Source organism: Serinus canaria, chromosome 4 (assembly GCF_022539315.1).
Source record: "Serinus canaria isolate serCan28SL12 chromosome 4, serCan2020, whole genome shotgun sequence".
NCBI classification, from domain to species: Eukaryota; Metazoa; Chordata; class Aves; order Passeriformes; family Fringillidae; genus Serinus; species Serinus canaria.
In genome coordinates this window covers 65,851,860-65,879,428 of record NC_066317.1, presented here as the reverse complement: position 1 = coordinate 65,879,428, position 27,569 = coordinate 65,851,860, and the positions used below count along the sequence as shown (strand labels likewise).

General features: G+C 45.6%; 1 protein-coding gene across 2 annotated transcripts; it reads right to left on the bottom strand.

The window, feature by feature from the left end:
• Window positions 1–515: 515 nt before the first annotated feature.
• SMYD1 (SET and MYND domain containing 1) lies at window positions 516–27,569 on the bottom strand. 2 transcript variants are annotated; one of them, XM_009098586.4, is made up of 10 exons: window positions 27,140–27,569; window positions 17,039–17,215; window positions 15,333–15,546; window positions 13,807–13,937; window positions 12,029–12,067; window positions 9,154–9,346; window positions 5,623–5,715; window positions 4,025–4,188; window positions 2,356–2,524; window positions 516–948 (listed from the first exon to the last, which is right to left on the bottom strand). In XM_009098586.4, exons 1-10 carry the CDS (start codon window positions 27,274–27,276, stop codon window positions 790–792), a joined length of 1,476 nt encoding a protein of 491 aa, XP_009096834.1. In that variant the 5' UTR covers window positions 27,277–27,569; the 3' UTR covers window positions 516–789. The 2 variants fall into 2 exon arrangements, with proteins under 2 accessions (XP_009096834.1, XP_009096843.1); XM_009098595.4 differs by lacking the exon at window positions 12,029–12,067.

Sequence of the window (27,569 nt, the reverse complement as noted above, 5' to 3'; positions counted from 1 at the left end):
TCACCCTAAAGATGAGCAAGGGTAGATTCCCCTCCCTGGAAACTCCTTGTCCAGTTAGAACAATCCATACAGTCAGTACACCAAAATACAGCAACTGGCTTCCGTCATGGCCCCATGTCCATCACTGTGGACATTTTCTGATTTGTAACTAAGGAGAATAATTTATCTCAATTAACTTATCTTGATGTAATGATTCCATTAGTCTCACTTGCAAATGGCCCACAGTTCAATGTTGCACCTGTGCCAGCTGAAAATCATTTCCAGCAGTTTTTCATCAGAAGAAACATCATTTAACACAAAACACCATCTGTGGGTCTTGTTCAGTTTGCATTCATTGCCCACAGGTGTACATGACACTTCTTGGGACTGGCTTCCCACTTCTATCATCCCTTGGATGCCACTGGAAAGAAATTATGTCATCACAAGGAAGTGGTAGAACCTATTGGGAACAATCAATCAAAATTTAACTAAGGAATTCAAAACCAGGACATATGTAGAGAAAAACATGCTTCCAATAAAAATGTAAATATTTTTATTACAGGGTTTTTTTCTTTGATTATTTAATGCCTTAGTGATAGAAAAAGGGATGTTGTTTCTGCCAGGACCTCTTCTGCTTTAAGCCCTCAGGAGAGTTTTCAGGATTCTCCCCCAGCAGGTCCATTCTGTCAGACTTGTGCCACTGGAAACAATCCTTGTGGATGTATCCCACTGCTGTATCACATTCCCAGTGTTTGGAAGTGCCACAGGTGATCTTACATTGCAGGCGTGAATTGGTGCCAAGCTCTGGGTTTATTCCTTTTTGTGGAAGAGGCTTGGTGCATTCTCATTGCTGGGCTCAGGCATGACTTGGATCTTCTGGTTCTTGAGGGCAGCTTCCCTCATCTTGTAATACATGAACTCATTCTGCTGGAACATGCGCAGCTCCATCTCTGTCTGCACACGCATGACCTGGGGACACAGCAGGTTACAAACCCTGTGACACAGGGGACCTCAAAGCACGTGAGTCAAACACTGCCAATATCAGGCACTGTCCCCAAGGGATGTCCTAGGCCATGCAGTAAATGAGACACCTTGCCCTCAGTGTCCCACCAGCAGGACCAAAGCTGGCTGGACATAGACATTCTGCTCCTTTCTCACTCCCATTTGCCTGCGTGCTGAAGCCTTTCCCACATCCAGCTTTTTCACTGGCTACGGGGAAGCTTCACACTCCAAAAAGTGATTTAGGACCTAGAGGTGATGCTGTGCAGAGCCAGGAAATGAGTGCACTTCCCATCCACACCCAGGGCCTGGCCCCTGGGGTGGTCCATCACCAGGGTGGGGTCACCTCACGTGGGAGACGAGGGTTGCTCAGTCCCACAGTTGCACCCTGTAGATCCCAGAGCTCATCAGCAGCAGTCACTCCTAGTGCTGCATTATAGCAGAGGATCAGAAGGGATTCTAGGATAAGTTTTATACCTGTCAGTCAACCCTTTGTTTAGGAGCACAGGCATAAGCATTGCCATATATCCACTATTTTCTTCCTAAAATGTGAAGGGAAACAGAGAAATGGAGGTGCTGTGTCTCATCCTTTGCTACACATATGGAAACAGTCAACAGGTTTGCTTTAGGTAGTAGATATTATTTTTTCTGATGGTATAAAATTGCAACAATAAAGGTTATAGCTCTGTTATATTGGGACTAAGATATCAATAAAGGATTTGATCTGGTATCCTATAATTTTTTGGGGGCAATAAAGGAGAATGCTATTAAGCAAACAGGTCACATAAAGTGAATTGGGGCTAAAGAAATAATAGATCCCAGCTGCAATTGTAAATAATTCCTCACATCTGAGTAGATGCAATTCCCTGAGATCTCCACTCTTGACTCTAAGCTAAGAAATGCACCTATCAGTCATCTGAGGAAAAAACACACTGCTGCTGAGAAGAAGTGGGGAGTGGTAAATAAAGAAGAATGGACACCAATAAAGAAATTCAGGTGGGAAACTGGGCACATGCACCACATTTGATATAGTCAAATTGCAATGCCATCCATCTGAGAGCAGTGAAATCAGCTTGCTGGAAGAATGGGGGGCTCTGTCTTTTAGCACAGCAATTTCAAAGATTCAGGGTCTCAGCTGCCATTTCTCATGTATGTTCTGGTGCAGAATAAAAGCTCTTTTTCAGGGATGAAAATTTCCAACAAGAAAGGACATGCATTTCCCAGCAGAATGTATAAGAATCTAGATAAAACCACAGCACTGGTAAGAAGCAGTCAGCACTTAATACATCTCTCAGCTCTTACAGGTGGTTGTTTCTACAGCTTGACTGTAATCTTGCCCAGGTAGAGAGCAGAGACAGAACAGGAGATGACACCTACCTCCAGGTCTTTGGTAATTGGGTGGGAAGGCCCATGGGTTATCAGGAGAATGGCATAGGCTTTGCAGATCAAGCCATGGCCAGCTTCAATGAGGCCAGCGTGCCAGTGAGTCACTCCCGCCCGCATCACGGCCATCCCCAGCTGCGCGTTGTTGGGATGGTAAATTTTCCTGGGAAAACATTGGGTAATTTCAGTTCAGGAGAAATCTGGGTTCCCAAAAGTGTCACTGATATGGCATGTTTGCCAAAGAGCAGATTGTTTACTCAGGTAAAGAACCTATTGCAGCCAGTGCCCTTGCAATGTGCCCTTCTTAGAAAGGGGCGGGACACATTACTCAAGGACAGAGCTGTACAGGGACATGAGTTATGAAAGATAGGGGATGAACTGGGAAAGTTCAACTCCTGGCTTGGAGAAAGCCAAGCTCTGTCATCTCATGCCAAGAGAAAACCACACTGTGTCAATATTTTGGCACAAGCAGAACACAGATCTGAGCCTACAGCTCAGCTGGCACCAGCTTAACCTGACACACTTAGTGTGGTAACAATGCAACAATCACCAGTTCCTCATTCAAAGCAGGAAGAGAAACAGGTGGTTCCAGAGACTCCAGAAATGTACATCTCACCCTCTGTAGATGTATCCCTTCATCTGGGAATTTTCAGTGCCTAAGGTGGGAAAAATGAAACCTCTCCCCTACATCCAGCGTTGAAAGCTGAAGCAGAGTTAGAAGCTGCTTAGACTTAGCTGAAAATCTGCCCTCAAGGTCTTCTTTGGAATTTTGAATTGGCAGTTAAAGCAAGAAAGGAAACTACCAAGGTCCTCACCATGGGCTGAAAAACTGAGGAACACAGAGGGGAAGGAATTTTCTCTCAGTCAATTAGCTGAGCACCAGGGATGGGGCATGAAGTTGCTTGTCAGGCCTGCAAGCTAGGGAGGTGACTCTGTCACCCCTCTGCAAAAGAACAAAATATAACAAGCCTTTGGGGTAGAACTGACCAAAAAGACAAGTATTGAGTGAGATGTCCTACCAGAAGGGTGAATGAGATGATGAATTAGGCTTTTTCTCAACAGTTTCCATTATTTTTCTGTCTTTCCTTTTTTTTTCCTTCTGTTTAATACTCATCAGTCCTGTTATAAAACCTCAGTAATAATAAAACATGTAATTTTTAATGTGAGGTTTACCCTGGATCTAAAACTGAATTTCTTTATTCTCACTAAGCTTTTACCACAGGACTATATAATTAGCCAAGAGAAAATCCATGTAATATTCAGGAGTGAGGGAATATCTTTGACATGTTTCTCTTTGACCTCTCCTTCCTGCAGGGTGCAGGGAACAGACATCTCCTGCAGTCACAGCCTCTTTGTCCTGCACCCAGGCTCTGTCTTGCAGGGCAAGGGCAGGCCTGAGATGCCTCTGAGACAAAACAAAAAGGCCAGTGAAAGATGTTCCTAAACCATTTTCCAGTTCCAGTTTAGACAATCAAGATGTTTGGGAGCCCTTGTGCATTTAAGAAGGAACCCCTCTCTGTCTGGTGGTACAAAAAAGGTCCCCATATGAATTTTTTCACCAGCACTGCCCTCATGGGAGCAGACTAAGAAAATTATTCCTGTAACACACTGCTGAACATGGCACGAGCACAGAGAGCTGCCAGGAGTAGGGGCACACACGCACAGGTAGCCATCCACCATCCTCTTGGCATAGTCAGCTGCTTCCTCAAACATCTGCAGGTAGGAGAGCACCTCGGAGGCAATGCTGAGGATCCTCAGCAGGTAGATGTTGGTGTCCCCCAGCACAGGCTCCTGTTTCTTCAGGCAGTCACGGCACAGCTTCACAACCTGCATGTGGAGGAGGCAGGGACAGGGAAGGGTGAGTCCAAGCACTTTTGTGAAATAGGAACCTCCTCAAGCCAGGTCTCACAAGCTCTTGGAGGTCTATTTCACACCCAAGATAGCTCAGCTACCTTAGAGGGCATAAAATCACCAGGATGGCTTCTGTTGCAGTGTTGGAAACAAAAAGGTTTTAATAAAAGGCAAAATAACAAAACTCTTTACAGAGAAAAACCAATCCAGGTGCAAGAGGCCCTCCTGCCCCTGGTAAAACACCTCACAAAAGTGATTAGTTTCTTGGTTCTCCTCTTTTCCTACTGAATTGCCCAGGCAGGATTTTTTGGCTCCTGTCCAATTAACTATCCTTAAGTTTGAGATGAAGTCCTCCAGGCCTATATGACACCTTTTTCACCTAATCGAAGGCTGATTTCCTTTTTAAGGGGACAAAGGATATTTTTGGCACATTCCTACACCTTTGGGCCTGAAGCTGTCACCCCAAGACCCTGTGGTTTGCACAGTCCATACCAGTCCCAGAGCTGAGCCAGCTTCTGTGAAGGATGGGGAAGAGAGGATGTGCTTTGATTTGTTGAGAAAATTCAGCCTAGGAAAATGATTGGAACTCACAGCTTTCTCTGCCAGGGTTACACTGCTAACACTGGTGAGGAAAACGTGATGTCTACTGCTCAGGAGAAGTCCAGGAGGCTGGGTATAGTCAGACACCAAGTGCCTATTAGGACTCATACCCCGACGCCACCCACCAGCCTCCTGAAAATATTCAATGCAAGGAATACTCTCAGTGACCCCTTGGGGCTGGAGACACAGAGCTGCACTGCTCCACGCCTGATCTAGCCATAAGTCAGTGTCCAGATTTCTGTTCCAGGGTGCTTCATCCTTTTCCCAAAGAGAGCTAAAACCCAGAGGTCATTACTCAACCTGGAGTGCTCTCTGAGGAGAACAATTAAATATTTCCTGGGTGAGCAAAAGAGAGAGAGAAAAAAGAATTTTTTTGAATTCTCTCACCCATTGCCCTTGCAGCTTGGGCTCCAAGGTGGAACATGGTTCACCCAAACCTATCCTCAGCACCCAACAAATGAGCAACACAGAACATGAAGAGAGCAACACAAGGACCCCTGATGATCTTGTTCCTTTCCCAAATCCACTGTCCTTCTTTTTTTGAGGCAACCTGGCAGAGCTGACTTGTTTCACCTGCCCTGCAACTCATGAGTTTCACCCAGGAGCCCTGCCTTCAACACCTGTGTCAGTCAGAGGTGCTGGAAGTTACCTGAATCTTTGTGTCATCACTACAAAAGAAATTAGTCTGGGGTGCCTCAGACATGGCTGTACTTTACAGTTTCATCCATAAATTGTGAATGTAGAGGGGGACAAGGCCTCCTTTCCTGGCCAGTGTGTGTGCAGCAAGAGAGCAGAAGCACCAGGACTCACCTCGTGGTAATGTCCCTCCATGCGGGCCTTGTTGATCTTCTCCAGCGTATCCTTGGAGAGCTGGATCACCTCCTTCACTGTGTCTGCAGAGGGCTGGGGACAGCAGTGGGAACACCAATGAGGAGAAGGCACTGCCTCACACATGCCAAGACGTACTGGTTGAAAGAACCCTTGGCCAAATCAGCTTGGTGGGATGCTTCCCACATCACCACTTCTACTGCTGGTTGCAAATGCCAGTGTGCCCCTCAGACCTGCCCAAGGCTGAAATGGGCTGCAATGTCCCAGTTCCAGTTCAGAAGGTCAAGGTCCTGCTGACTTCAGTGAGAGTGTTTCCCATCAGGGTAGGGGCCATGTGCCTCTGAGATGCATGACTAGGTTCCTCAACCCTTCCCATCACTCTTCCCCTCTGGAGAAGGGGCAGAATTCACCCTGCAACTGAGAGGTCTCGTGAGATACTAAAGAGGCTGTGAAAGCCACCAGCTGGTGAGTATCAGGTGTTCTCAGTGCAGCTGCTAGAGAGAAATAAAGCTCTTGAATTGAGAGATCAGTGGAATAGGAAAGATCCCTGGATTTTACCTATCCTGAGAAATGCTGTCATTGCTTCCAAATACCCTGAGATGGCTGAGCACAGATTTCAGCTGCACCCTGATAGGGAAATGTGTTTTCCTGCACACCTCAAAGAAGTTTGTGTTTTACCATGCATTTAAAGACATGAAGCACATCTAGGAACACCTGGCAAAACACTAATGAGCTCATAATTAGCTGCCACTTCTTTATTCCCTTAATACTGAAATATAACACAATATCCAGCACAACCATTCATCCTCTGCTTCTCTGAGCCCTTCAAATTTGCATTTCCCAACTATTTGAGCTATCTTGACCTTCCTTTTCATAAACGAGGCAATCTGAAATCAGCCCACAGTCCTGTGGCTCTGGGGATTTTTGGGAAGAGCCTGGTCTGGAGACACACAGCAGAGCCAGCAGCCAGGAAAGACCTCTGGGTGTAGATCAAAAGCAGAGTCCCAATATTGCAATGAAGGATGATGCAAAGATTAGGAGTCAGGACTGTAGGACTGTCCTATTATCTTTTTTCCACACCTAGTCAATTAGACTTTTGAGGAATCTGAAATTCATCTAGTTGGGAGATCCTCTTCAAAGTCTAGTATTGAAGAAAATCCCATAATTTTCAGATCCATTTACCCCTATCTGTTACAGATGTTATTATGTTAACATTTGTGTTATGATTTATTATTCTATAGTCCTATACTGAAGCTACTGTAGCTAATCAGATTTGGGCAGCTGCCTGAGCAGCTCACAGGGGGTCCTGGGGCACAGAGCACATCCAAAGGCAATGTTAATGTCAGTTCAAATCACATTGTTGTGCTGTCTGACTCAAGGCTCCCAGAATAGGCACCTTAAACAGCATTTCCACAGTGGCTTTGTCTAATAAAAATCCTCCCTTGCCTTTACTAGACTTCTAAGTCAGTTGCCACTATAAACAATGGGAACTTTGCTGCTCTTTGGAAGGGGTGAAGGACTGGAGGTCAGAGCAGCTGTTGAGGATGGAAGCTGTCTATCTCCCATGTATTCCTAGCACTTTTTCCATGCAGCTGTGAGTGCTGCTGCCCCCGGACAAGTGTGCCTGAGCCCAGGAAATGTGACACAGCCAACGTGCTCTGAGGGTGAGGTCAGCCTGGATACTTATTGTCTGTGGATGGGGTATTTTTAATAGCTGAAATCATGCACCTTGCATACTCACAGGCTTTTTCTGCACAAGCACTTCACACTGGGGAGGACATTCCCCCAGAAGTGCATGTTTTCCTGCTCTGTGCTGTGCTCACAAAAAAGGGGGTGGTGCATGTCTAGTGGAAGGGTGTCCCTGCTCATGGTAGGGCAGGTGGAATGAGATGATCTATAAGGTCCCTTCCCAGCCAAATCATTCTGTGATTCATGGTCTCACTGTTCACTCAAGACTTGATAGCAGGTGTTGAATGAGGGATGAGATTTTTTTTAATGCTGTCTACTGGAGAATGTGTTAAAAAATACTGCTGCAGAAAGGCAGATAAAAATCCTTCTGCATCAGAGAACTGAGCTCTGGAACAGCTTTATATTATGAGTGGAGAGGTACAGTTGTCAGCATTAGCTGTAAAATGAAGCTTGATAATTTAAAATGGGATTATAGCAGGGTCATTTGCAGTAGAGGAGAACTTGACCCAGCAAGGAAAGGGTCTGCTGTAGTTCCATCTCCTGTCTCCTCTAAAGGAACTCCCTTATATCAGCTCAGTGCTATTTCTCTAAACCTTTCTCGAGGAGAGATTTACACTCTGCAGTACCCAGCCTTTCCTGGCTCCATGTCTCTGAAAGAGTTACAGGACTGAGCTTGGCTTCCTGGCACCTCCTGAGAGGGAGGCTGAGAGTTCTGTGCTCCTTCCCAGGAAGCTGCATCTCACTGAGTCTCTCCTGGTGGCACTGCTTCTGTGAGGCCACATTTCCTCATCCCAGCTTTTCTGTTTCATTTCCCACCAGTTCCACATCATCCCCTGGGCTGTTTGGTTCATGGTGTGACTGCTCAACTCCGCAGATCAATGACTTGATGATACACTAATTGCTCTGCCTTGCTCTGCCTTCCTTATGTACTTTATAAGGCTTGCAGGAGTAGAAATCCCCAAGGTAACACTGCCAGAGATCACAAAACCTATGAGCAATTATATGCTTGGGCAGAGGAACTTAAAAGAAGCTCTTAGAGCTGCCAGCACACTCATAAACTGGAGCTGCTGGCCAAGCCACTGCCAACAGCATGACACAGCCTTATACCTCCTGCTGGATGACTTGTGAGACCTCCAAGGAAAAGAAAGATTACTTAAAAATGAGCAGTTCAACATGTAAATTCCTCATAGTCAGTCTGCCCACAGCAAGCATGTAAAAATGTCAAGTGATGGTGCAAACTCCTTGTGACAGCCCTTTGCAAAGAAGGACTGGAAGTTCAGGCTTCCCACATTCCTGGAGCCAGTGTGATGGTACAAACCACAGAGTTCCAGCAGCACTCGTTAGTCCTGTCACCATGGATCACCTGCAACACATTTCTCTTTCATACTCAAAATGTAGAGTCCCTTGCAGTTTTTCAGGAAACAAACAAACAAACAAACAACCCAAACAAACAAAAGCAAACAAAAAACCACAACAATCTCAAAATGCCAGCATTTTTTTTCTCAGCTCTAGACCTAATCTTCCCATATTTTTGCATCCTGTCTATTGTTGGACTATTAGGTTAAAGGCAACTTCTGGGGGCTTTTTAAAATTAAAAACTGTGCTTATCTTGCATAATAAGGATTAAACTGGCCTTGCATGGTGGGCTTGAATTGATGTTGTGCCCAATCAAGGTCCAGTTCTGGTCTCATTTTTTCACATTGCCAAAATCTGACTATGTTCCTATCAAGACTGCTGAGAAACTACAGTCCTAGAGACCCACAGATGCCTTGGTAGAGGAGATGCAGCCACCACTGGGTTTGGACACTGCAGGACAAACCATACCTTGCTATCCCCTGCCTTCACTGCCAGCATCAGGTCATCCTTGAGCTGTTTCTTGCAGTGCTCACAGGTGCAGTCGAAGTAATATTGCTTCTTCAGCTGCGTCCGCCGCTCCTCGCTCAGGCTGAGGAAATCCACGTAGGAAACTGTCAGCTCATCCCCCGGGGAAATCTTGCTCAGGGCCCTCAGCTCGATCCTGGGGGCACAGGAGATGGGATGTGTGTTTGGAGAAGCAGCAGAAGCAGAAGTGCAGGCACAGAGCCAGCAGGGACAAATCCTGCAGCCTGCTCTGCCTTGCAGAGGTGAGCCCTCGCCCTAAGGCACTGATTTAATTCTTCAGGGAGGCAGTGCAGAGGTGAACAGCAGGCTGGTTAACTGAATACAGAGTAACAACACTGTCACACCAGTTTTTCCTGCCCTTCCCTGGTAGGGATATGTAAAGGTCTGAGCTGTAAAGAGGTTATGGCTCCATTAATTTATCCGTATGGGGGCTGAACCTAGACATCAATTTTTAGTTTGTTGCAGGAGATCTCACCAGAAGAAAAAAAAACATTGAGATCAGAAATACACACCAAAATGCTGAGTCTGGATTTGGGGTCTTTTTTTAAGTGCTGTTTTGCATGCTACCCACACACCCCTGGCTACACTCCCAGATCCTGAGCTCTGCTGCCTTAGGTACTGTTTTCACTTTGAAAAGTTAAGACAAATTCCCTCTGGGTGCTGCACAAGAGATGCCTTCACCCTGTTCTTGCATTTCCACATAAAAGCTTAGAAGTAATTATCTGGAGAGAGTCTATTTTTAAATAGCTCATTTGACCTATTACCACAATTCAATTGCCAATCTCTTTTAACGAAATCCATGGCAAGCCTCTGATGATGGGATTTGGAAAGCCAGACCTTTGTACCTGCCTTTCCCTCATGTCATTCCCTGCAAAAGGTCTTAAATAATGTGGAGATTCAGAACTATTCCGTTGCTCTTTCACTCTACATACTGAATGTCCCAGTTACTCTGGGCCATCTCTCAGATGTAGGGGCTAAACAGGCACAACTGGCTGGAGAACTTGGCCAGAATGGGAAAAAAAATCCATCAAATACCAACTGTGAGGTGGTTCTTTTGTATCTACCTCCTCTCCCAACTACTAGTGAGCTCAACAGTGTGTTAAATGTACATGTCTGCCCTGAGATGGGCTTGGGGGGGACCTGCTGGCTCCCACCTGAACGTGAGGTGCTCTAGGTGGAACCCAACAAAAGCCTCACTAAGGGCAGAGGTGGCAGAGGACTCACAGGAATCATCTGGTGCTTTAGAAGTAAGCCTTTTGGGGAGGACACAACTTATTCTGTGTGATCATGTTTTTGCAAAGGGATTGTAATTCTCCTGTAATTCCCTTTTAATTCCCTTTTAATTCCCTTAGAATTCCTGTAACAGGCTCTCAGGACCAAGGGTGTAGCTCTGAGTCTTCCAGCTCTGCTAAAGCTGCTGCCAAAATTCTTCTCCAAGGCTGGTCTTGACCTTCTCTGGGTGTTGCCATATCAGCAACAAATTTCATCCAAAATTTACCACCAAACATGCCATTGTCACAAAGGGCAGCTGTTAGTTATGTCACAACCACAGGAAAGTGCCAGACAGAGAAAGGTGCAACCAGCTACTCCAGGAGGAAGTGCACAAAAAAGAGCAAATTCCCATCTGAATGTTTACACATATAAACATTCCTGTTCACACTTCACAGGATCCTCAACAAAGTGAGTCATGCAACCAGAGAAGCAAAATCAAGCCTCTGACTTTCATGATGCCCCTGATAGCCCAAGCACCACAGGGGTATTTTAAGCAGCCATCCCTTGTGTGGAGGGCATTGATAGCCTTTGGGGTAAGCCAGGAAACACATGGCATATTTTAAATACTGTAGTTAAAGAGACACTGTCAGCCAGGAGCACTGAGCTTGTCAAGGGCTCTTTCTCCAGTGCCTGCCATGAGCAGCAGGGACCTTGATAGCTGCATGCACAGGCACAGCGAGTGCCTGATAGCTCAAAACTCAAATTGCCCCAAATAGCAACTCTAATCAAAGTGAAACTCTTTTCCCCCCCTTTTTATGGCCCTATTTATAATGTACTGAGTAAGATTCAGTGGTGAAGAAGAGCACTTCAAATGTATTTCACATCTTCTTTGAAGAAAATGCATGCCTGCTTGAAATTAAATTTTAAAGGCAGCAGTGTCCCCTTAAGAACACTGACTATAATATACCAAATGCCATGAGTAAAGCAAAGACTTTTTTTGTACATATTTTTGTGATTTATTTAGTTTGGATCAGGTAACAGTGGCATCATTAAAAGGTGGAACATTAATCATGGATTATGATAAAAAGGAATTGAAACCTACATCTCATGGTACTGCTACTGTAGGCAACACATTCCTCGGGCACAGTTTGTTGCAGGAGAAACATGGAGTATTTAGTGTGTCAGTAACACAGTCATTTCTCATCTCCTAATATGCAAGGCTTTATTTTGGGCTGTACAAGATTAGCAAGACCTTGTTCTGACTTTCATGCTCTTGCCATTGTCAGGGGAGGAGAAATGAGAAGTGGAGAGGGGAAATACTGACAGGGAGGAAGCCAAGGGAGAGGGTGGGAAGGCAGAGAGGAATTCACCCTGGGGAAGACAGTCTATTACCACTATTATTTTAATTTACTACAAAATGCAGAGTTAAGTGAGGTTTGGGTTTAGTGGGGCTTTACACAGGGGGAGAGGAGTTTAGAAAACAGGAGAAGTGGAATTTGGAGTAGACAGAGGGAGCCCCTTGGGGTCTTTGCATCTTTTCCATTAGACATGGGGCATGGGGGGTACAGGGTAATGGAGGAGAATGATGCTTTCAAGACTGACCCACCTCATCTGTGTGTGGAACATTGATCTTACAGCCTCATGACTGAAAGACAAAACAAACATCTGCAGTTTACACATGTACAAGTACAACAACAAAAAAATGGGTACATGGCATAGCACTGGACACTGTACTGACAGGAGACAAGGGGGTTGCCTCTGCTGGCTCATGTGGCACTGCATGAGAGCTTCCCTTTTGATGTGCAGCTGCCAGGACCAGATTGTCCATGACTGGGCCATAGAGGATTTGTGGAGAACTGCCCTGGCACTGTAATTTTAGGAGTGGTCTAGGTCAGGGAGTGTGCAAAACCTGCTCCTGATATTTGGAAGGAACAAGGGGACTGGATCTCCTGCACAGAAAGGTCTCCACTGACATCAGCAGTTGTGCTCTCTAGAACACAGCTTGAAATGGAAATCAGACTGGGATATCAGCCATAATTTACCTGGCCAATAACCAGATGGTCAAGTTTAAAGTCAGTAACCAGATACATGTGGGAGATTTGACAAGCTGCCAGGCAAATCAATGCCATTCCTGTACTTACCCAGAAAGTCAGAGCTGTTATCACTGCTGGGAGCTGTTTGGAGAGGCTTTTCTATCAGCCCATTATGGATCCAATCCAGGGCAACTGGATATCATAGTACAGACTCCAACCTGACTTTGGATCAGACCCTTTTTCCCACCAAGGTAATAATCCTTTTTTTTTTTTCTCTTGGATTGTTTACCAGCTGCTTGGTAAGTGCTGGTGCATTTTTATCAGGGAAAACCAGCAGTGATAACTGGAGTGCAAAACCAGTGTTAGTTAAAAAAGGAGAGGCTGGGGGGAAGAGAGGTTGTTAAGTTATAGCACTAAAGTTTAGTGAAGACAGGTAGCTGTAAAATAGTAGCAGAAAGATCAGAGGAAATCCTGTGGCTGTGAAGTTTTTGTCAAGCAATTTCCCCCAGTTAATGTTTTGCACACACTGCAAATTTCTGAATCAACAGCAGTTTATACCTGTCATGGCTTGGAAACTGGGAAGGGCAGAGCATCCCTCCTGTGGGCTACCTCCACTCCCAGCTCTGGTGAGACATCTCCCATTTCCCACTGAATCTTTTCCCTTCTCACTCATCCTGCAGAGGTTTTCTTACAGGACTGGGGTGGGAATAGGGAATGCCCAGAGTCTGAGAGCATCCTGCACTCTCAGGTGACTCTGCTTGCAGATAACAACCACAACTGTGACTAAGGCCCATGGCTAAAGAGTTAATCAGTGATTAATTGAGATGGCACACTCTCAGCAGATGGAGGTTGTGTTAGGAATGGTTATAAACACACCAGCAGATAGTGATACACAGCTGACTGCAAGCTTTGGTTAGGAGAAACTCCTGGTTGTAGACTCAGCATAATCCTTGATAATTTGCAAGTAGAATTACTCCTTGGCTATCTATAAATGAGACTTCAATGGTAAGGGGTGAGTTAAACAGCTACTTACTACTTTAGCTACCTATTTTAAGTCTAGTTAGAAAACTCATAAGAAACCAGGGAAAAATTCTTTGCTGGTTGCTGGATTTGGGGTCAAATCTTATGCATTTGTTAGTGCATCAGATGACAATTTTTTAAATAACCAGGAGAGAAATCAGTTTGTCTTCAGCAAGAAAATACTGTTTGGGGTTTTTTTCTGAGCTAGAGAAGGAAAGAAGAATTAATACATTTTCTGGGGCATGGACCTGAGACTGGGGGTGACAGAGCCTGCTGAGTGTTGGCTGTTAGGATCCATCCCAGCTGCACCAAAGGAAAGAAATCCACTCACTTGCCATTGTTGAAGACAACAGTGCAGTTGGGCCAGCAGTCGTGGTTGGCCTGGCAGAGGTTGGGGAAGATTCCCACACCAACAGCCTGCAGTCCTCTTTGGTCACTGAGGGTAAAGCCATTGCAGCTGATCTAGTCCCAAAACACAGACAGGAAGAGGTGTTAAGGGAGAAAAAGCTGAAACACTCCAGTTGGGATAAAACATCAGTAGAGAAACAATGCAGGACTCGTGCAGAGGGACCAGGCCAGAGCTGAGTCAATGTTACAGAATATTTGCTGTCAGTGCTCACTTGGGATGCCTAAGATAAACTTGGTTGGCCCATGCATTGATTTCCTTATATTTGGTTCCTGAAAATAATTCAGAGAAAGGTCACAGGAAAATGACTTTGAGGCAATTCAAGCAGAAAGCAAAGTTCACACTCATGAAAATAGGTATCAGTTAGAAATTAACCTTGACTGCTGTATTGAACATGATCATTGCTGGGTTGCCCTCAAAGCTCATAAAACCCAGCTACTACTCTTTGCTGTGAATTTTCAGCATTACTACTTTTGCATGACATATTTTCCAATAATAAATTATTTCACTTTTTTATATGATACACTGTTATGAACAGAGCAGGTTTTAGTCACAAGCATAAATTATGGAAATATCTGCAAAGAGAAACATGACAGGATAAATCAAAGGAAATAATTAACTAGCTGCTGATTATTTTACCCTGATAATAGTTTTATTTCCTTTGTAAATTGATTCTGTAGTTTTTCTATACTTCCTTGCTCCTGCACAGACAAGCTGTGCTGGTCATTAACACACAAAGTCTCCCTGTGTCCAGTGGACTGGGTTTTCCTTGTGGTGTGGGTACCAAAGCATGCTGTGTCCTCTCCTTGTACTGGGAGTGGCAAAGGCCAGCTTGTCTTGCACAGCAACCACTGGGAGAGGGGTGAGCAGAGCCTGTGTCTCCTCTTGGCAGGGCTGGGAGCTGAGGGGGTAATGCAGGGATACCCAGGGCTGGGAGCAGAGCAGCTCAGCCTGAACTGGAATTTCCCTCTCTGCTACACTGAGGGCAAAAATTTATAGTTAACAACTTCGTGATTGATATTATTAAATATATTTCCATTTTTAACAGTTTTTATTGTATATATTCAGTCAATGTAAAAAATCTGATGCACACAATATTAATAGACTTTAATGTGTCTACTAAACCAGGTCTTCTATGTTCAAATACATTCTAGATGTAGTTAGTAAAAATTTACTTCCTCAGCTCTCCCAGGAGCAGAGAGATGCCCAGTGGGACTTGTGATGAAAATGCAGCACCTATGATTGAGCAAAACACTTGTCTGCACATTGAGACAGACAAAATATCTCAGCCTCTGCCCTTGCCATGCCTCAATTTCCGAGTGTCAGTGCAGAGGAGAAGCAGGTGGGGAATGGGATGAAGTCAGCCATCCTCTCATGAGGCCAGCTGCAGAGTTTCTCCCCAAGCTGGCATTACAAACCTCCCCCACATGCACTGCAGCCCTCGGACATACCACCCCAAAAATGTGGGAGATGAGCTGCATCCCGAACTGCTGGCTGTGGGGTGGCCAGAACTCCAGGAAACTCTCCACATCAGCACGCAGCTCCTTCTTCTCCTCGTCCCCAAAGCTGTCCACGTGGTTCTGCAGCTCCTCGATGGCCACCAGGCAGCCCTCGGAGAGCCCAGTGCCCTCCCGCTCCATCTTCCACAGGATGCGGGCAGCCAGCCTGGCCAGGGGACAGCCACGGGGGTCACAGCACCAGCACCACATGCAGAGAGCAAAATTCATCGTGGAGAGAACAAAATTCATCAAAATTCATCGTGGAGAAAACAAAATTCATCAAAATTCATCTCCTGGGGGGAACGGTGTGCAGGTAGATTGACTGAGACAGGCTCAGCATCCCATGGGTGATGGATGGTCAGTGTCCCTGGCCTTCTGAAGGACAGGGAGATTCAGGGGGTTGTCCCAGCACCTGTGTTCTCATTTGGAGATGTTCTACAGATCCCCAGGTCCTTAGCCCTCCACAGCTGCTCCCATTTCCTTGAGGATTCCTCTCATTTTTTATGGTGGAGCCAGAATGTGAAGACAAGTTATGTGGCATTCACATTCTCTGATAAAATTCCTTCCTACCCAGTTTTTCTCCTGGGAAGCTGAGAAGCCTCAGAGAAAAGGAAAACAATTCTTATCTCACTTGCTTCTCCTTGTTGTGCTCATGTGGAATGTGTTTGGAGATTGTTCACCCACAGGTGATTGTTCCATTGCATTCTGCTGGGAGTTGTTTTCACTCTTTGGCCAATCAGGGCCAAGCTGTGTCAGACTCTGGAGAGAGTCAGGAGTTTTCATTATTATCTTTTTAGCATTCAGTAAGTATCCTTTCTGTATTCTTTAGTATAGTATAGCATAGTATTCTTTAATATAATATAGTATCATAAAGTAATAAATTGGCCTTCTGAGAACATGGAGTCAGATTCATCATTCCTGCCTTTGTCGGGACATTCCCAGCAAATGCAATTAAGTTAATGTATCCTATAGGCAAACTGGGGAAGAACCCATCTCTTCTTTCACTTTCCCACATACTCCCCAGTTTCCCACACTTCCTAAACCATGCAGGAAAGGTTTACCTCACCACATTCAGAGTTTTTGGGGCCCAGCACCAAAAAAACCCCAAACAAGAACCCATCTCTTGCACCACTGATGCTCCTCCATCACCATGATATTTTATGAAAGTCTCTTCACCAGGATTTCTTCTCCTGGCAAGATGAGAAGCCTCAGCTTCTCCATGTTTTGCTCCTCTGGAATGTAATTTGGAGAGTTGTTTACCCAGCATGTGAATTGTTTTAACTTCATGACCAATCCAAGTCCAGCTGCGACAGGACTCTGGTCAGTCAAGAGTTTTCATTATCATTTCTTGTTTAGCCTTCTGATGTCTCCTTTCTCTTTCTTTACTATAGTTTTTGTATATAATTTCTTTTAATATAATGTAATATCATAAAATAATAAATCAGCTTTCTGAGAACTTGGAGTCAGATTCTCATCTCTCACCTCATCCTGGGGACCCCCAACAACACCACAACACGCCTCCCTATCTCAGGGATGCTAATAAACCTCCTCCCACCTCCACCTTGCCCACATCAGGCCACCCAGCTGTTCTTTTCCATGAGAAGAACGTGTCCCAGGTCTGTCCTGTCCTCTCCCAGGCCACAGGGGCCAGCTCTCACCTGATGTTTTCAGTGGGTGCCTTGCCATGCCTCTTGATGGCAGAGCACTCGTTTTTGTGGTTGAGCCAGGCTGCTCTCTGGCAGGTCCTGTCGCAGTAATGGGCAAACTTGCACTGCCCGCAGCGGTGCAGCCTCTCCTGCCTCTTGAAGCAGGTGTGACAGATGACATGTGTCAGGCTGCAAGGACAGAAGGACACCCTGGATCAGTGAGGCCCAGCTCTGCCCAGTGAAGTTCCTGTCAGTTTTGGACCCCTACACAGAAAAGAACTGTCACTGTGAGATTTTATGAGAAATCCCTTCTCCAGGATTTCTTCTCCTGGGAAGATGAGAAGCCTCAGCTTCTCCATGTTTTGCTTCTGGAATGTGGTCTGGAGATTGTTTATCCAAACATGTGAATTGTTTTTAATTAATGACCAATCACAGCCAGCTGTGTCGGACTCGCTGAGTCTGTCATGGGTTTTTTATGATTCATTCTTGTCTAGCCTTCTGATGTCTCCTTTCTCGTTCTTTAGTTGTAGTATATAATTTTCTTCTAATATCATATCATAATAAATCAGCCTTCTGAGAACTTGGAGTCAGATTCTCATCTCTCACCTCATCCTGGGACCCTCTCAACACTGAAACAATGAACCCCTCAAGATTTTTGGGGAGGATGGAGAAACATCCCACCCAGCTTAATGGTTGTGTTCTTGCCTGGTGCTGTTGCTGTAAGTTAAATGGTGATGGAATAACTGGGACCCCTTCAAAAGGGGTATTTCATCTTTGGGGAATTCAAAACAGGATTTCCAAGAAGCATCCTACAATTGTGTGCCTGTAACCATAACCAAGGCTGGGGGAGGATACTGATGATGAACTCTGACTTCACATCCTCCCTCTGAGAGTGTCCAGGGTCCCAGACTGAGAGGAAGCCTCCCCCATATCCCCCTTCAGGTGTCCAGCTTTTGCTCCTAGAACTTAATTCACTGAGAAGGAAAGGGAGACACTTTGGTCTCCTGTTCAAAAAATTTTTGGACTTTCCCCTTGCTGCTAGAGAAGGCTTTTCACTGCCTGATTTGGTGTCTGCAGCTGTCTGCTTCTCCAGGCAACCACCCACTTTATCTGGGCCTCCAGCCAGGCTTGACAGTACAGGAGAATTTAAATTCCCATCACTCAGCCACTGCTGGTGCCAGAAGGGAGGTTCTCCTCACTGCAAAAAGCTCAGGGACCACAGAGGCTTCATGATCAAAGGAACATTTATAATTGTGCATAGTGCAGAGTGGGGAAACTGAGGCATGTGGAAATAAAAAAAATATTGATGAGTCTGCAAGGAGGATGTGCCACAAGCAGGAATCAGACTCACAGCCCCAGCCCAAAGATTCTCCTTTGTCTCTACCATACCTATACATAGGTTCACACATACATATGCACGTTTATATTTATATCACAGTACATTTAAAATGCATTTTCTTTTTTCTGAAAATATTATGTGAGCTGATGGCTTAATCTACTCTGTGCCTTGGCTCTTGCAGGATAAAGAGGGCCACAGATTTAAAAGCAGGATGACCCACATAAGACAAAACCACATGCAAAAATGAGGTTTGGAAAAAAAGGTTTGGGAAAGTGAGCAGTGCTGGAGGGAGCCCAGTGTAAGGCAGAACCTGGGATGGGCAGGGGGAAATGTGTCTGGGAAGGGGGATGCAGCCAGCTCCATTGTGTCAAATGGAAGAGCTGAGAGCTGGTGAGAAATGTGAGGCTGTGCTCTGTCAGCTGTCAGGTCAGGGGGGCAGAGAGGTGCAAGAGAGATTACACTCCTTGTAAGGCAAAGCAGAGCCAGAGAGCTGATAAACCCACATGGTTACATCGTGCCAGGAAGCACAGGGAGATATCTCACATGGGGAATGGGGGTCCCTCCTGCCACCCAGGTGTTTTAAGGGCAGTCAGAAAGCAAAATAAAAGAAAAGAAGTTTCCTTGTAGAGGGGAATGACAGGTTGGAAGGGAACACACAGCAGAAAAATCCAAGTCCTCTACCAGGAACTTCTCTTCCTCAGATTGCTCCCTGAGGATAAAAAAAATATTGACATGCTAACTTTGCATTTTGCTGTTTATTGCATGGGGGGTCCAGATTTTCCAAAGCAAACCTGGCTGGCAGAACTTACCACCAGCTCTGCAAATCCCTCATTTCTGAGGAGATACAGAAATGCTCCAAAAATGTGATACAAGACTTTCTGAGAAAGTGAAGGAACAGCCCTTGTGGTATTGAAACTGCAGAAACAATTACTCCCAGGTAATCTGACTGGCAAGGGTAAGAAATACTGCAGCTCTTACAAAACCATTATGGGACCCTCTGTGCCCCAAAATGGTTCCAAAAAAGACTGAATTTGTGGATACTGTGTGTTATCAGGACTCCAGAGGCCTGGGCTCAACTCCTGGCACAGTAAAACAATCAGAAGACACAAGTAGTTGAAATCCATTCCATAAAACCTCAACTAGCACTCCTTAAATATCTGCAAGCACCTCAATCCCCCAGGTGCCCCTTGGCAGTTGTGCGAACTCTGCTGTGTCAGAGGAGCTCAGAGCTGGATACCCCAAAAGGGAAGGACAAAGTGGGGCTCTCCCTTGGCTGGGTTCTGGTTCCACCTGTCCTGGAGACACACAACACCCAGACACCAAAGTTTTGCATGGTTCACAGGCTCCTCTCTCATCCCCTCCGCAAGGCTGAGGTTCTCCAAGTGGAGCAGCCTGAGATTAAATTTAAGTCTCTCAGCCTGTGGAAATCATTGGTCAATAAAACCTTCTCTGTCTGGTCTAGGAGGTGTTTAACACAACCCAAAATGGTTCCAGGTATCCCAGATCTCCCCCCCAGTACAGAGAGCAGCCCACACCCATGCATGGCCAGGCTGATGCCTTGGGAAGGCTGACCTAGAACAGAGACTGGACAGAGCTAAAGAATAAAGCAGGGATTTATTAGAATGCCTCAATGGATGCACCTTGGGCAGCACAAGAGCCCCGCCAGGGCTGCACCCAAGATGAACCAAAATGGTCACAAAATGCACAATTGGTCACGGGGTCTCTCCCTGGGATCAGTTCTGCTCCATTTGCACCTTGCAGTTCATTGTCCCATCCCAGCTTTAGCCCAGGCAGTCCCACCCTTGTTTTTCTCTCTCCAGCCCACGGGGTTTGTGTTCTTGGGCTGAGATTTGGATCACTTGTCCTTGGTCCCCAGCTAGAACAGGAATTGTTTTGTCTCCCTGCTCTGTGCAGAGAGCTCACCATCCCATAATAGGAAGCTCAGAATTACACACTAAAGCAACACAGAATCTGAAAAATATAAAAGCTGAAACCTGAGGCACAAAGTTAGCGCTAAAAGTTCCTGGAGAGGACCCTGGGGAAGTGCCTTCTGCTGTGGCACCCACCAAGGAACCCTGGAGGTCTGAACCCTCTGGGTCTTCCTGCTCAGCTTCCCTTGCTTCATCCCAGGGACAACAGAACTGATTCCTGCTCTGTCTGTGCACTCCACAACCTCGGAGGTGATCAGTGCCCTTTTCCACACATAGTGAGAACTGGTTCTCACCCTGCCCAAAAGCAGGATCTTCTTTAGTACAGTGATGCCTCCAGCCCATCACAAGCTTGCCAGGTCAGGATTTAGGGCTGACTTAGAGGGCAGATGCCACTGACTGACACATTGAATGACTTTCTGGGGAGCTTCAGGTTTCCTTGGCCACTTTTCCTTCCTACCCCAGCATCAACCAAGCTGAACTCTGAAGGGCTCACGTGCTCTGGTGTCACTTAGGTGTGGAAACCCAGGGCACCACAGGGAATATTCCTCTGTCTGCTCTGGGTGCCCTGACCCCCAGGGCAGCACTGACTTTCACCCTCATTCTCAGTCTAGGAGAAGTTTCCTAGACTTCAAGATAAACCAGAATACACAAAAGTGTGAATAGATTATGGAGAGTAGTGTAGGTGTGTCACTTGGTGAGAAATTGAGGTTTGGGATTTTTAGTGTGTTGTGGATGGCAGCAAGATGGAGAGCACAGGGTGTGATCCTGGGTTTCTTCTTCATGCTGCTTCTTCCTTCTTCTTCAGGGGTTTGGGTGGCATTTTGTAATTGGGCAGAAAAGTCCCCATTGTGGGCTCTGTGGGATCAGTTATTGGGTTAAAAGGGAAAATAATCCAGGTGTCAGTTCTTAATTGGATAGTTTAGTATTAAAGCCCTTGGAACAAGAGACTGTTGGCTATTTTGTGCCTTCTAATGATAGGCTGCAGAACTCACAGCAGTGAGACTGTTTTACTGATAAGAAATAATAAACACCTGAGTCTGAACATGAACTGCTGTCTCAAGTGCCTGCAATCCAGACCCAGAAAAACCCACAACAGGGACCCTGGCAACTGGGACCTCCACACTTAGGTGGGACACACAACTCCAACTAATCCTGAATGCAGCTGCAGTGACAAAAGCAGTGATTCAACATGCCAGCCAACAAATGCAAGAGGTAACACAGCACTGACAACTGAACCATGGCTCCTGCAAGCACAACTTGCAGTGAAAGCACAAGAAACAAATAACTCTTGTGACTGCTGGATTGGATTCAGACAGATTAAGGTCTGTTGGACCTGCCAGAGTTGAGCACTGTCACAGGGAATGTATAAACTTCATCTCTGAGACATGCACAGCCCAAACCTCTGCCACCCAGCTCACAAAACATCTCATTCTGTGGCCTGGAAAAGCCAGGTGAGATGGCTTCAGTGCAAAGAACAGAGGAGGTTTCATTGAGGAGCTGATAGGCACAGTGAGCAGCTCCCAAACTGTTAAACTTATTCTGTACATCACAGATGATACACAGAGGTGGCCTAACTTACACCTAAATCCTATTTATTATTGCTTGGCAGGGCATCTCTCTCCTCAGTCTGCTACAGAGAACAGAATAAGAGCAACTGAAGATGTAGGGCAAAGTCTCCTTGGTTTTCAAAGCAGAGGCTGTAACACTGCACTAAAGACAACAGCCTAAGAAAATGCACCTGCTACCTAAAGATGAATTTTTAGCATAAGAATGGGTTTGCTCCTTTAAAAAAGAATTGGAGCTTCTACTTCCATCTTTAAAATGTCAGGGATGATATATCCTAGTTTTTCTGATTTGAGAAGAGGATTTATTTTAGACTAATATTTGACTATTTTATTTTTGTATCTTTCATTACAAGATTTCCCAGCCTTTTCTTTGAGGTGTGGGTGAGATTTCCTTAAAAAAATCTGGGTTTGTTCCCAGGTTTTAATTAGGCTTTTGAACAGATGAGATAGTAATAAAAAATCAAACCCCAGAACATTTTTTAAAATATGAATACGATCACATAAGCTCTCAGTTTTTATTGGTGTCAGCTCAAAGAATTTGTTCCCATAATCTTTTCAGTCATGCTGTTATGGATAATTTTGGATTTCTTGTATGTCTAGGTCATCCTAACTACAATAGCAGAGCTCCCCACATTTCCTTGGAAAATGTTTTTGGCCTCTTTGTACATGAAAAGACACGCAAAAATTCCATTATCTCAGTTTTTTATCAATTTGCAGATCTCTCATCAAGCAGATCTTCAGGTGATCTCAACTTTCCACCACATGACACTGCTTCCCTTGACTACTGTCCCTCAAATCCTGCTGGTTAAAGAGCAAACCTTCTCTTGGCAAAGGCTGACAGAGACATATGAGGCATCCCCTTGCTTATAGGAAATGTAAACTCTTGCAGGCTTGAGAGCCAAGGGATGTGTCAGAGGAGAAGGTCACATACAGAACATAGAGCCCAGGCCCTGGGAATGCCATGGTCAGGAAAGTGATGGAGGAAAGGAGACCTGGGATCTTCAAGGAGAAAGCAAAGAGAAGAAGGATTAGAGAAAGCTTCAGTGAGGGGCTCAGGGCCTTTGCAAATTGAAAAATTACCCCAACAAAAGCAAAGAATCCCTTGAGAAGCTGCATTTCCAGCTTTCTGCTTCAACGTCAGGGCAAAGCCTGACAGTGGTGTTTCCTGGGTGATATTTCAGCTGATGTCAGCAAGGCTAAATCAGAGATCAGGCTGTGTCTGCACATTATCCTGGAAATCACACAGAGTTCTGCACCCCTTTGCCATCAGTATTCACCATTTCTTTAAGCAGCCTGCTCTCATTCAGGCAGAAGTAGCAGGCTTGATACAGGAGTCAACACTAAATGTACACCGTGTGAAGCAACTAAGTTATAGAACCATAAAATCAGAATGCTTTGGGTTGGAAAGGACCTCTAAAGGTCACCTAGTCCTAGTACAACCCCCCTGGAATGAACAGAGTTTGCCTTGTGAGTCATACTCTGGCCTTAAAATCTGACTATGTGCTGGCTGGTGTTTATAGGAACCTCATTTTTCTTTGAGTTTTACGTACTGCTGGATTAAAAGTCTCTGGCACTGTGTAAAAAACTGCTGCTCAGATGACCATCATTGGCCTGAAGAGTACAAGCCCTCACCAACCTTAGTGACTTTAGGGGCTCTCAGGGTCCCTGTGACCTTCAGGGGCTTCCAGGGTGGGACGCAGCCTGTAGATTCAGACCCCAATATGTGCTCATCTGAACCCCCTGTGTCTGAGTAGAGATTCACCACCACCCTCAGTGGGGTCTGGAAAGCCATTCAGCTCAAAGGAAAGCCATCCAGCTCACTGCACATATAGAGCTCCATTGATTACACCAGCATTTAATGTTGGATTCACTTGTCTGGACACAGAATTCCAGTGTTAGGCTCTACCTGATGATAGAGTTTTGTCAAAGGAAACATTTGTCCTTTTTCCTAGCAAAACAAAATCTCCACACTTCCTCAATCTCAGCCTCCTACAGAAAGACAGACATCAATAAAGAGCAGTTGGGTGACAAGTCACTCTGACAGCTCCTCACATGCATCTGTTTGTCTAGGTATTCATCCCTATCTACACAGGTAAGTCAGGTTGGAGTCTGTACAGTGATATCCACAGTGTATATATATATATATATGGATTGGATCCATAGTGGGCTGATAGAAAAGCCTCTCCAAACAGCTCCCAGCAGTGATAACAGCTCTGACTTTCTGGGTCAGTACAGGAATGGCATTGATTTGTCTAGCAGCTTGTCAAATCTCCCACATGTATCTGGTTACTGACTTTAAACTTGATCATCTGGTTATTGGCCAGGTAAATCATGGCTGATATCCCAGTCTGATCTCCATTCTAAGCTGTGCTCTGGACTGCACAATGGTGCTGTGTCTCTGCAGAGCTCCTCCTACTAATCTCAAACAGACCTCTGCTTTTCCTGCACATCCTATGCAGCCATACAGAAATCCCTGGGTGGCCTCTGCACTACAGCTGCCTTCCATTCACCTTTCAACAGCAAAATCAGGGGAAGGAGTTCAGGGTCTCCATACCCACAGACTGAGAATGGACTTCCCAAAGGACTGAGTTCTTCAAAGGGCTGCAAAGCAGAGACCAGCTCTGCACTCTTGTGCATCTGTGTGGTCTTTATGCACAAAGACAGCTGAGATCTCTGGAAAATCTGGTCACATATTGGGTAGGGCCTGAGCAAAAAAACCCCCAGCAATCCTTCCTATTTGAGTCCCTTTTCCATAGGACACATCCACAGTGCTTTCAGCAAGGCATGGAAGATACTGAGGTGACCTAGGATGAGGGACTCTGGATTTTGGGTTTCCCTGGGCAGGCTGGGACCCTTTTTAATAGTGTAGATTCAACAGCAGTTTTAGGAGCCATACACCATTGTTTGTGGGCTAGGAAAAACACATGCCCCTCCACTGGGCTCTTCATCCATGTAGAGGCAACAGCAGTTTCTGTAGGGTAAAACCAGCTACCAAGGCCAGGTGTGGATTTATCTGCAGGAATAAAGAATATGAGGATGCAGGCAACCCTTCTTTGACAGCAATTCATTCAATGGAGTTTGATGCAGCTGAAACCCAGGGAGAGCAGTAGAAGGGACCTTTAAAGCCAAAGCCCTTGGTGTGGAAGAAAAGCATCAGGGTAATTGCCACAAGAAAAATGGGTGATTCCATTATATCTCACAGCCAGGCTACATCCTGGCAAGCTCTAAGCAACAAGCATTTGGTCTGTGTCAGAGATTTTGGGACTGTGTTTCACCCCTGACCCATATTTGGTGCTTTGAGATGAAATGTGCCACAGGAGGGTAAGAACCCATTATTATTGCACAACAGTGGCAGAGAAGGGCTGTGTTTACCTTGACTTCTGCTGCTCAACCTCTGGACCTGCCCTCTGGGAGCTAAACTTGGGCAGGAGGGGAGGGAAGCAGGGAAACACATCTGAGGTTTTCTGTTGGAAACCTCAGCCTAAGTCCCAGCCTGCAGTCTGAGCTGGTGCAGGGACAGCTTCTGCCCTTATCTCACATTACACCAGTGACATTTGAAAATGCAGCAAAGTTGCAGCTCTTCAACATGGGCAGCTCTGCTCTATGCATGGTGCAACGTTGCACATGGAAGAAAAAATATTTTTAACCCACCATCAAAAGTCAAAACCTTTTCAGTGGTTTAAAATGAAAAAGTATTTTTAATAAGGCATATGAGAGAAATAATTGTCCATAGGCACTTCCAAAGCAAATCACCACAAAATTCCAGCTAGTGACACGAGTGAAACTGAATTGCTGGCTGAAGAGCTAAAAGGACACATCAAGGAGAAATGATTTTGTCACCAACTCCTGTAATTGAGCTCAGGGTTAAGACTTCAAGGACTCAACATTTTAAAGTGAAAAATTACATTTTTAATGTGAGCTCTTGCAATGACATATTAAAATAAAAACTAAAGGTGTCATTCCTGCTATGGCAAAGATTCATAATCATGTTCACCCATTGACAGTTAAAGGACAAAGAAACAGTGAATGTAAGACACATAAAAAACTTATTTCTTCTTCTGCCTATTTAATATCCAGTTCTCTGCCACTGCCAGCTCACACAGTGGCACTGAGCAGCCTCAGCTATGATATGGCCAGGGCTAATGCAGCAGCACAGCCTCTGCTTGTGCCCCAGACTTCATTAGCAAACCCGATTTAATTAGACAAACTCAGCTCAGCAGAATTGCTCACATCCTTGTTTCAGGTGCAGGGTATTTACTGGAGCTGTTTGGGGCTAAAAATTCAGTCTCAGGACTCACCATGATGCCCTTGAAGAACACTCACAACTTTAAGCTCAGAATTAAACCTTCAGCTGCCATCTAAGTCCTCAGTTTAAAAATCTGGGCCACATTCTGTTCTCAGCTACCATGTTATAAGGCTGAAAAAATTTCATTTGTGTCAGAGGCTTTAATTTAGATTTAGCCCTGTGGAAAACAACACAGAAATCCATTTTTGCATCTTTTCTCTTCCAGGTTATTTAAGTGAATCTTCCACTGATCCAAAGGGCAGAAGTGGGCACCTACCAGCCACACCAGCAGCACTGTTTGAGTGAACATTGTGATTAAAACCAGCAGCAGAAAAGAAAAATATCCTTGCACCAGAACTCAGAGTCTGGCTACATAAGTGTGAACATAAATTTAAAACCAGTCTCGTGAAAGAGCAAAAGCAGACATTTGTCTCCAGTTAGCTCAGCCAGCTGTAAATATTAAATCTCTTTAACAGAAACAGTGTCACTTGCTGATCCCCACCAGCTCCTCACTCCAGGGCAGCGGGGGATGAAGCTGGAAGTGCAGCTGGGGATGGTAAAAGTGAGCAGAGCACCACAGAACTCACTTTTATCATGTATAACCCACCAGAGACTTCAGCAAAGCCAGCCTGAGACTCCTGTACCTGAATTCCCCTGACTCCTGGCAGTTCCTGCAGTGTAGCACGGGGCTGCTTCTGTGAGGCACTGAATGCATGCAACTTTCACTGCTTTTCTCAAAGGTTACAACACCAAGCACCTTGCAAGGTCACATGGAAACAAACTGCACCTGCTGCAAGTGGACAAGCTGATCTGAGCCCTGGGAAGGACATTCCCTACAAGCTGAGGATTTGTCTTTCCAGAAGGGCTCCTGACTTCCCTCTGATCCCTTCTCTGATGTCATCCAAGCACCTCCAAACTTTTATAGAACCACCCAGATGAAATTCTGCAGCGAGATTATTTTTGGTCTGAGTTTTCCAAGTGCTTTTCTCTTACCTGTCAAAAACCACGGCTGCGTAGGCTGGCTCTGCAAAGATGACATCCCCAGGCAAGAATTCCTTCTGGGCTTTCAAACCCCTGCCTTTGCCTTCAGTTGTGAACAATTCCACTGACTCCATTCCTCCTTTGGTCATCCCAGGGACCCCAGGCTTTGGGAGGTGGGTGTCTCAGAGCAAGCCAAACCTCCCAGCACTCCTGCCAGCTTGGATGTGCTGTGAGGCCAGGCTTATAAAAGGAGGGCTGCTCTGCCCCCTCCCCTGGGCACATGGATTCCCATAGGAGGGCCAGGGGGTGGGAGCAGGAGAGGCAGGAGATCCTCTGCTCAATATCCCTGAGCTATGCAGGGATGGGACAGGGCTGGGGTTTCTGCTTCATTAGGAAAACCCTCTCCAAAAGTGACGTGGGGAGGTGTTTCTCCCAAGCACAA